We start from the raw sequence: 10,715 nt of genomic DNA on the forward strand, positions 1-10,715 counted from the left end.
CCCTGTATTGTGAACTTCTTCCAAAAGGCAGTCCCAGCTGAAACACTCTTTAATAACTTTTGCACGAATGATATGGAGCTACACTGACACACACACACACACACATATATATATATATATATATATACATACACATACTATATATACACTGTGTGCACAAATATTAGTTATTAGGCAAGTCTTATTTGAGGATTATTTTTATTAATCACCAACTACAGCGCTCTCGGTTAATCCAAAATGTTAAACCTTAAACATGAATGTTGAAACTTTTGACTCACCCAGTGTGTGTGTGTGTGTGTGTGTGTGTGTGTGATATATATATATATATATATATATATATATATATATATATATATATATATATATATATATATATATATATATATATATATATATATATATATATATATATTTACACATACATACTTTCCTTTTTTCAGCAAGGGAATTTGTTTTTCCTTGATAATACAGGCCGTTTACGTCTCCACTGGTGAAAGTAAGAAAAGGTATTCCGTACCTAATCAAAGCAAGACACTGTAAAAGTGATTTATCTCCTTTAATTTTCACATACATCACCAAGCTTTCATCCCAATTCATTTTAGCCCTAAGTAAGTAAAGGATGCCTCTGTGGGGGCATCAATTTTTTGTTTTCTCAAATGGATACGAATTGTTCATCTTACAAGCTGTCTACCTTTAAAGGAGGTTTTCCCATCCTAGTCTCTTATTTTCACTTTGAAAAGCCACAAAACATGACAAGGCGTGCCAAAACCTTTGCATTTGACTGTATTAAAGGAATAGCCCATAGTTTTTCAACTTTGTCTCTACTGGTCCATCTGTAGAATTATCAAGGCCAATAATTCACAGTTGCTTACACACGTTAAAGAACAGAAGACCTGCTTAGCTGAAACAGCCTTAGAATAGAAGCTGAAGTAACGGCCCACTGGATTGTATTAGAAGTGTGTTTTGAGTGAACAGGTTTTCTTTTCTTTTAGTAAGTACTGGGATAATATACTTAATATAGATATTAAGTTGAAAAACAAAGTACTTTTTAAATACAGCTGTATGCAGTAGTTTGGCCTCCCTTTTATGTGTTTTTTTATTTTTTTTAGTGACAATAAGTTAACACATACTCTAAAGACTAGACACTTCTGCACATTTAATATTTCACTGAATTTAACCTAAAAATACAAAATTTGGTCTGTGCAAACTTTTTTGGCACATTTGATATTTTATGCTTTTTTCATGATATGTTAAAAATAAATGAAATTGTACATTAAAATGCCAAATATTGCTGTAAAAGGTTGTTTTCACTTAAAAAAAAAAATCAACATAATTTGACTGTGGCTGATCAAACATTTGCATACGACTGTATGAGTTCGGAAAATGACTTGAGCTGTGACCTGCTAATACACAATATGAATATGGAAAATCATTTCGGGGGAACCCAATGCGTATATGCATATAATCCAAAATAGTAAACGCTACATTCAGACATCTTTCAACCTACCCAAGACACAATAATCACAGTGGCTGCAATACAGAGAAGACAGCTTTGGAAGCACTGTGAGAAAACGCCCAAAGCTCATGTGGAATTCCTGGACCAAGCACAGGTTCTGCTTTTCCTCCCAACAAGCTCTGTGTCTCAGATCCACACACAACTCACAACAAGCACCTTCAATGATGAACAAGAAGAGGAAAAAAGGAAGAAATACACAGTTTAATCTACTGAAGAACAGAGACAGAAATAAGCTTTGGAAAGAAAAGAAGGAAAAATACTCTTACAAATAAAGGTGCCACAAGGTTTTTGCTTGTTAATTTGTTTTATTTTCACAGAGGAGCCTATTTTTGGTTCGCTGACGGACATTTCAGTGGACGGCTCTTTAAAAAACTCAACTGAAACCACTCAATTGAAGGGCTGATATTTTTGGTGTATTTCATTTTACTTTTGCCTCAACTCCAATTGTAATATTTGTTATGATCATTTTCCAACCTCAGCCTCTAGAATTAAACATGCTTTTGTTACTGAATGTAAGACTGCTTTATGTAAATGAGCTGTTCTGACTGGTTCCCCTTATCCAAAAAGGAGTCGAAGCTAAAACACTACAACTTCTGCATGAATGGGTGGAAATAAACTGCTGTATGCTAAACAGACAGCGAGATGCGTTTGTTTTTGTGACATCACAGAAACATTAACTTCAAAAACGGCTGTATTTGCAGCTTATGTTCATATATACGGACTGTACAGACTGGGGACTGTACAGACTGGGGACTGTACAGACTTTTTTTTTTGTGGGTCTATAATCTACACTTGGATCTTCAAAGGGTTTTTAGTAGAGGTTCACCGATCATTCAAGCCAAACTGCACAATGGCAGTTTTACCTAAAGCTCACACTGAGCCTAAATGAACACAGAACATTCCAGTACTTGTACTTTGTTAGGCAAAGTTGCAACCTAAGTTTATTTATGGGTCAAACTGGCATTTTTGAAAAAAAAGTTGCCTATTTACATCAATTTAGGACCCAACAGCATTTCACTATAAATACTTCTATATATATAGAAATACTTAATATTTCTGAAAAAGTATTCAAACACTCATGCTCATATTCAGCCTTATAGAGCCTATAATCTACATTTTTCTTGTGTTTAATTTTTTTTTTTTTACCCCCAAGGTCCACTTCAAACTTTTGTCATAATTCACCCATTGATTAGATGTCAATTTTCCAACCTCTATGTCTTTCAATTAAACCGGCTGCTTTTTGTTACTGTGCTTTTAAAGCTGATATGGAAATGTGTTCTGTTGTGACTGGCTGCCTTGTATTGTGCCTAAATGAAAAAAAAATTAAGGACTCCTTATTACCTTGATTTTAATGGGCGAAGGCAAACCACAATAGGCAGAACAAGTGGACGTATGTGTCAGATAATTAAACGAATTCTCATAACATCACAAAAACAATTACATTCAAAGAGACCATTTATGGATTTGAGTCAATGGCATGTTTTCCGATTTCAATGTTTGCATAGTACATCAAACTCATTTCTTTAAAAAATCTGAGAAATTTATTTTTTTAAAATGTCCCTTTAAACAATATTATTGAAGCATTTTAGCAGTCGGTGAGATGGAATATATAGGATGTCATTTTAAGCAAACTAGCCACACAACTCACTAACCACACACAGTAATGACACAAACGTGATCAAATCTGATGGGCTGCTGGTGGGAGTGTAGCCACTCAATAATGTTTTCCCGGGTTTGTTAAACACTACAGGGCGCTATTGAGCAATTCCACAATGAATGGGTTAATATGGAGCTTCTGTGCAAAAATTATAGCTTAATCAGTGAGTGCGTTTACCTTAACTTAATCTGACAACTGCAGAAAATTCAATGTGTTTACATGCACTTGGGTAATTAAATAATGGAAAAACCCGATTTATGCTGTCATCAGCCAATAAACTCACAGAAGACGTGACATAAATGTAACATTAAAAATCGAACGTAATGCTGCGTATTTTTGTTTTTAACATTGAACTAGAATATGCAGGTCAATTTGCCAAACTTCCAGGCCAAAGTGCTACATAGATTAGTGTTTACCCTCATCTAACGCTCTGAATTCAGTTCAGGAAGGACCTGCTAATTAGCTGATGACCCGAAACAGGTGCATTTTTTTGAGGCGGTGAGCTGAAGTCTGAGTGTTTTGGAGCCTGACAAGTTGATCAAAAAGATGAATATTTAAATCCTTCAATTAGTCAAGCATGCAGTTGGTTTTAGTGTCGCTCCAAAAGTGTTTTGTTGTCACCTCGCAGGTGCTGTAAAACCCTGCTTGCTTATTTCCAGTATCGCAGTCTGATTTTACACATGCTCATGACTTAAAGAAATCGTAGTAAGCATCCATATGCACTGAGAAATCTGATTGAGCCAGCTCTCTATTTCTAGACCTTACTCTGATCTAAGAAAGTGGAGTGTGCTGTTTACATGACCATTTCAATAATCAGATAACTGCAGAAATCTGAGTAAGATCAGATTATTGGGCGCATGTAAACACACTCATTTCTGATATAGAAAAACTTGTTATACTCACAAAAGCACGTACATTCATGACATCAGTGAGCATGAAACGCTTTACTTGGCCAAAAAGCCAATTAGCTCACCAACCAATCAGTGCTCAGTAGCAGTAATGCCAACCAATCAACACTCAGTAGTTGTAACACTAGTGTCCCACGGCCCAAAACCTGTTTGCAGTAGAAAAACAGAAAGATATGGTTAAGATGGTAAAGATACTGTACATGTTTGATGTAATACATCCTTCTTACTTTTCGAAAGTAGAAGGAAGCTCCTGCACAGCTGGTTAGGAACTATTTAAATTTATGTTTAGCTCCATTCAGCCCCATTTACTGAGGACTTGCTCATGGGTGCCCTCAAGCATTTTGCAGTCATGTTTTTTGAATTAGGAAGTAGCCAGGCTCTTTTAGAAGGCTGTTGGTAGAAAGTGCGAATTTACAGGTCAGTTTACAAAAGATTTTGAACCCAAAATGAACTCACCCCAGAAGTCTGCGAAGTGAATTTCCCCATTTGTGGGACTAATAAAGGATTATAATCATAAGCGAATTTGCTCATTGTAACTTTCCACTGAGACGACTGTAATTTCACTAAATAAAAAAAAAAAAATAAATGCTGACAAACAGGAACAGGAGCATTCAAATGACCTCATAAAAATAAACTGTCCGATTCCCAATTGTGCTCCCTTAAATAATTATTCGTGAAATCTCTATAGACCCATTTTGCACCATTACTTGTAAGAGTGTACTGTTCATAATGTTGCAGGACATGGTGAGCTATGAAAAGAAGGTAGCTGCACAAACTGAGGTACGGCATACCCTGCGCATATCTCTGCATAAGTCCACCATTACTGTACAAATGAAAGGGTTTCACAGTGATGTGAAAAGGGCACTGAACATGGGTGTTTATAAATTATTACTCTGGAAGTGATGGGAAAAAAAAAAGTTTCAGCTGTACTACACGTTAGTGTGCTGAAGCAGAGTTCTTCCTGACCGGTCCACTCCAATCATGGCGGGAGGATTTGCAGCAGAGCATCACGAGTGTTTGGGTTCAGCTTTTCTGGAAACTTCACCACAAACTCCAGCACCATGTCCCCTCTCTTCTCTGGACACTTGGACAGAGGCAGTCCTTCACCCACTATCCTCTTCTTCATGCCTGGCTTGATGACATCACGGGACGTCACCGTGATGGTCCTGCCATCGAGTGTGGGGGCGCTGATCGTGCAGCCACACAGTGCCTAAAGAGAGGGAGATGAAGCAGAAAAAAAGTACTACCACTAATAATTATAATAATAGTAATTAAAATAATAATAATAATAATAATAATAATAATAGTCATTCATTCATTCTCCAAGCCGCTTCTCCCTCAGGGTTGCAGGGGGGGTGCTGGAGCCTATCCCAGCAGTCATTGGGCGGATAATAATAGTCATAATAATAATAATAATTACAACTAGATGTGCATTTCCTGAATGAGCTGCAAGAGTGCTCGAAAACACCTCCTGTGTGTGTGTGTGTGTGAGGGGGAGAGATGTATGTGTTTGAGGGGGAGGGGAGAAGAGTCATTCAAATGAACTGTCACTGTTATTATGCAGCTCTTAGTGGAGAAGCCTTGTTTGAGTCCGATTTGCACCATCTGAACAAACAGTCATAACTCGGCAAATGTTTACTCTATCGCTTAACCGGATAGATGGTGTGAGATAAGACTCCTTGAGGATTATTTTGGTGTAATGTTGTGTATATTGAGAAGAAAATGTCTGGGTTATGACAAGTTAAACAGAGAAAATCTTGAAATAAGCAGAATCTGATTTTGAGGAATTTACATGGGAGTGAATGGGGCAGTTTTCTGTGCCTAGTGCCAAACAAACGCTCATAACTCTAAAGCTAATGGATAAAATGATGAGATATTTTGAAGTTTCAGAAAGGACACGTTTCTCTATCATTTAAACCTGAAATGGAGTTTCTAGGTGAAAGTTTAAGGATTTTAAAGCAGATTCCCTGCATGACGGGTGTGTCTGTGAGACTGAGTAGCCTGCTGTGACATCAATGTCAGTTAAAATTTGAAGTTCTAGAACATTCCGCCATAATTTTTAAACTTAATTTTATTAAAAACTTCCAATCCGATCGAGTCCGTACGTTAAGCGGTTCGGGCTGTATTAATCAAAAAGTGTGGAAGAATAAGAAGTATGAGAGATAACAATAGAGCGATTTTTCAAGCTCTCTAAATAATAATACTTATTCAAATTAAATAATAAGTCATTAATCCTCATGAAGCAAAACACATGTAATAAAGGCAATACTCCAGCATAGCCTCTATCTACTCCATCTGTATCACTACAGAAAATAATTACTCTGCACTTAGAAAAGACCAAAAAACCTGTTGACTCAAAACACACTTGTAAAAGCCACCAGGCAGCTGCTGAATTTCATTAGGAAACATTTAAGATGTGCTTTTGAGAACACTTTCGTGTACATTTCAGTCCAAAGTTTTTGGAAATGAAGCTGTAAATCTGTATAATTTCCTCTTTCAGAGATGAGAATTAGGAGTAAAATGCTATTTGCTTAGTGCTGTGGGCGGAGGCTCCTGACCAACTGCACACATATATCAAAAACATTAGAGAGACCAAACATAACCAATACTGCTCTTTTTTTTCTGTTTGCATTTTGGATAAAACTTGGATAGTTGGATAAAACTTCACAAGAACAGCTTTGATGAAACATTTTCATAGGTCCACCTCATTCTACGATCTACACTGATACAGTATAATAGTGGTAGTGTTAAATTAGCATTATATCATCAAATATTTCTGATGTGTACTCACAGAACTCAGCAACTGCACCCTGGGCTCTATTATTCTGTCGTACGCAAACTCGGCATATACACAGAAATTGTGCAGTAACACTTGCAGAAAAATGCCATATTTAAATGTGTTTACTGTAGAAGGGGTGTTAACTTTATCTTAGAAAATCAACAAAACAGTGGGTGAGAGATTAGATAAAAGATTAGGAAAAAAAACTGTTCCCATTTCTTTCTTCTAGCACCTGGAATAACTGCAGTAGTGTGATTAAGCAGTCACCCAAAGAAATCAGTTCACTCTGAAAATATTATTACTGAAGTGAAAGTGACTATATATTAATTATAAATCCAGACAATGCAAGAATATCAATGCTCACTTAATTTTAATCACTTAATTAATGCTGCTGCGCAGTTTGCCCACAGATTAGTGAGCAGTAACTGGTGTTTAATGTAACTGAATCCACCCTGGAAAACAGACACTCACGTCTCTGAGGGATATCCTTGCAGGGTAGATGACATCGGAGCCGTCTCTGCGGAAGACTGGGTGTGTCTTGTCTTTGACCACGAATACAATGTCAGCAGGGATGTTGGTTGGCGTCTCGTCACCTTCTCTGGGGAAGGTGATCTTGGTTCCTTCCTTCCAGCCACGCTTGATGTCCACCGTCAGGATCTTGTCTTCGGTGCGCATTGAGCAGCCGTCCGGGTTCAGCCGCTTGCGGGAAATCTTCATCTTTTTGGTGCAGCCTGAGAACACTTCCTCCAGGCTCACTTTCAGCTCGTGGATGACCGGAGGGTCTTTCTTCTTCTCTCGGCTTCCATGAGGACCCCCCACACGAGACTTGAAGGACCTAGGGAAGCCCCCCATACCCCCCATGCCAAAAGCAGCAAAAGGGTCATCAATGTCCATATCATCGTCGTCACCGTGAGCAAAGAACTGGTCAAACGGACTACGGCCACCGAAGAACTCTGCAAACATTGCATGTGGGTCTCCATGGAACGTGTAGCTGGGGCCATTGCCACCTCCACCGCCAGAGTGGCCTTTAAGTCCTACAGCAAAATAAACATAGATACACAACAAATATTTGAGTGCTAATAGTGCCACCTTGTGGAGACTCTTCAGCCTGCTAAACATGAACGAGAGTGCATGAGAGAGTGAGTTACAAGCCAGGTCCATTAAGTGCTTTGCATCTTTAAAGAAACTCTGTGTCTACATTGGCACATAAGTAAATAAATAAGCAAAGTAAAATAATAATATTTTGATAATTTTTACGTATCTGTCAGTGAGGCATCGCTGATGATCGGCCTGGATGTTTTGACCAAAATAATATTCTTTTGATGAATATCATTACTGGGTCTTTCAATACGATCACAATCATCAGATTCATCTGCTCAGGGAAGGTGTCTAAACCACTGCTACAAAATGTTCTTCCACATGCAATTACACAGATCCACCAGAGAGGTCTCCAAATCCCCAAATCTCACATAGCGCAGTTTTAAGACACAGATGTCAGCAGTACAACCAGCTTATGTTGTACCATCAAAATCAAAACTAAGGAAGATTTCTAATATGTCGTTAATGGACTTCACCGTTCACCGTATCAGGACAGGAGACCCAGCCCTGAAAAAGCCTGGTCCAACATCCAAACAGATACCAAAACAAACAACTGAGAACAGCCTTGTAACCTGTTCTAAACTGTTTGTGGCTTTTCTTAATCCTAGACATAGTTTCCTAGTTCCTGCACATTTTTTGTGAGTTCCCGGTTCTACCTGATGCAGCTTATGAAGGACTTAATAATTAGCTGCTGAGAGCAATCAGGTTAACATATTAGACCAAGGAAAACATTTACATTTATGGCATTTGGCAGACGCTCTTATCCAGAGCGACTTACAATGTGATTATTTTACACAGGTAGGCGAAGGTGGTGTTGGGAGTCTTGCCCAAGGACTCTTATTGGTATAGTGTAGGGTGCTTGCCCAGGTAGGGGATTGAACCTTAGTCTACAGAGTAGAAGGCAGAGGTATAACCTGGTACACTGTACTGATCAAATTGGCTAAGCAATGAGTCCCAAGACAGGTACTGGGAATAGAGAATTTCTCTCACCATCCGACATCACCTGAATACAACACGGAGTCATACCTTTACCCAACTACAAAGAAATGTCAAACGGTTTTATTTTTCTACTTTTCTACAAAATCATAAATCTCTTTAAATTAACTTACATTGAAAGTCGAGTTTTTGCCTTCCCCTGCAAAGTTACTATTTACTAGTATTTCCTATATTATATGATGTGTGTGCATGTGTATATACACACCTAAATGTGTGTACATAAACACACACACACACACACACTCATATACACTATATTGCTAAAAGCACTCGCTCGTATGCCTTCACATTTATATGAAATTCAGTGAGATCCCATTCTTAATCCAAAGGGTTTAATGTGATTTCGACCCACCCTTTGCAGCTACAATAGCTTCAAAACTTCTGGGAAGGCGTTCCACAAGGTTTAGGAGTGTGTTTATGGAAGTGATTGGAACATCTGAATTCAATGAATCGGATGGGTGAGTGAATACTTTTGGTAATATAGTGCATGTTAACTAACTCACTTCTTTGTAGTTAAGTAGCTAGAATTTTGATTATTCTGCTGGTGCTCAAATGTATGTTACTCATTCCAAAGCCGCTCGTAATTTCTCTTTAGGATTTTTCACTGCTCTTTTTTCACATCTCTCGCTTTTGAAGCTTTAGCATTTTCTAGACCAAAAAGAAACAGAAGAGCAGAGCCCAACAAACTTCAGCTCGTGTGCGGACAGACGCTGGACGCAGTGAGAAGTTCCACTGCAGCTCTACAGTGAAGCAACACGTCTGGACTTTCTCCAACACCATGTCATGTCGAGTTGTGTTGTGTTGTGTTGCGGTGGACATGGACTCACCCTCTTCTCCGTATCGGTCATAAATCTCCTTCTTCTTGGAGTCGCTCAGCACGTCATAGGCCTCGGCGATCTCCTTAAACTTATCCTCGGCTCCGGGAGCTTTGTTTTTGTCCGGGTGAAAGCGGAGAGCCTGCTTTCTGTACGCTTTCTTAATCTCATCATCAGAAGCACCTTTCTGGATGCCCAAGACCTTGTAGTAATTTTTACCCATCACAGCCCCCTACTAAAGCACACCGCTGCCACAGAAACCGCAGAGCGCTAAGCCGCCGAGATCATGTTCAACACATCCACTCACTGAGCGCTTTACAGGAGAGAAGCGGCAGCTTCGGGTCCGGAGATCCGGGCGCTGACCGGCAGTCCTGCTTCGGCAATACCAGAGCCCGCAGCCCGAGTCCGGCACGAAGACTGAGCCCCGGCTTCGCGCGAATATGCCTCGTCCTCAGCGAGCGGCCTCCGCCGCATTCCTGACACTTCCAGCAAACATTCGCACCTGTATTAAATTAAAGCAATGTAAACTTTTCACGCGTCATGTAAGCGCCCAACCCTCCATCTCAGGGAAAGTTCGAGAAAAACCGCATTTCTTCGTTAAAAATGTTGTAGCGAGTGATGCGGTCTGACATCCAGCGCCCCCTACATTCATGGAGTACAGGCGGTGACCGGCGCTGACGGGCGGCGGGCTCAAAAACACCTCTAGTGTCTACACAAGGGCTTAATACCTACTACCACGGGAGATGGATGCCGTAGATATACATACCTAGATGCCGCGTCGCCTGTTGTTCTCTATCTGAGGCGATACGTCTGCACGTACGCCATGTTGGAGCGGTCAAGATCCGCTTGTGAACAAGTTCACTTGTATTAAGAGATCGTCAGTCTCAGGATTCAATCGGCCACAACGTCCTCATTACTCAACCGATTTTCGCCAAATTTGTTTTGC

General features: G+C 39.4%; 1 protein-coding gene across 1 annotated transcript; it reads right to left on the minus strand.

Moving 5' to 3' along the window:
* Window positions 1-3,920: 3,920 nt before the first annotated feature.
* dnajb1a (DnaJ heat shock protein family (Hsp40) member B1a) lies at window positions 3,921-10,379 on the minus strand. The gene is made up of 3 exons (XM_017701636.2): window positions 9,782-10,379; window positions 7,332-7,894; window positions 3,921-5,291 (listed from the first exon to the last, which is right to left on the minus strand). The coding sequence occupies exons 1-3, from the start codon at window positions 9,990-9,992 to the stop codon at window positions 5,061-5,063; spliced, it is 1,005 nt and encodes a 334-aa protein (XP_017557125.1). The 5' UTR covers window positions 9,993-10,379; the 3' UTR covers window positions 3,921-5,060.
* Between the last annotated feature and the right edge of the window lie 336 nt (window positions 10,380-10,715).

Source organism: Pygocentrus nattereri, chromosome 1 (assembly GCF_015220715.1).
Source record: "Pygocentrus nattereri isolate fPygNat1 chromosome 1, fPygNat1.pri, whole genome shotgun sequence".
In the NCBI taxonomy this organism is placed as follows: domain Eukaryota; kingdom Metazoa; phylum Chordata; class Actinopteri; order Characiformes; family Serrasalmidae; genus Pygocentrus; species Pygocentrus nattereri.

Coding starts and splice junctions, on each gene's coding strand:
- dnajb1a (XM_017701636.2), bottom strand. CDS start 9,992: ATGGGTAAAAATTACTACAAGGTCTTGGGCATCCAGAAAGGTGCTTCT. Junction 7,895..9,781: donor TGACCGATACGGAGAAGAGG/GTGAGTCCATGT, acceptor ATTTTGCTGTAG/GACTTAAAGGCCACTCTGGC. Junction 5,292..7,331: donor CAAGGATATCCCTCAGAGAC/GTGAGTGTCTGT, acceptor CCCTCTCTTTAG/GCACTGTGTGGCTGCACGAT.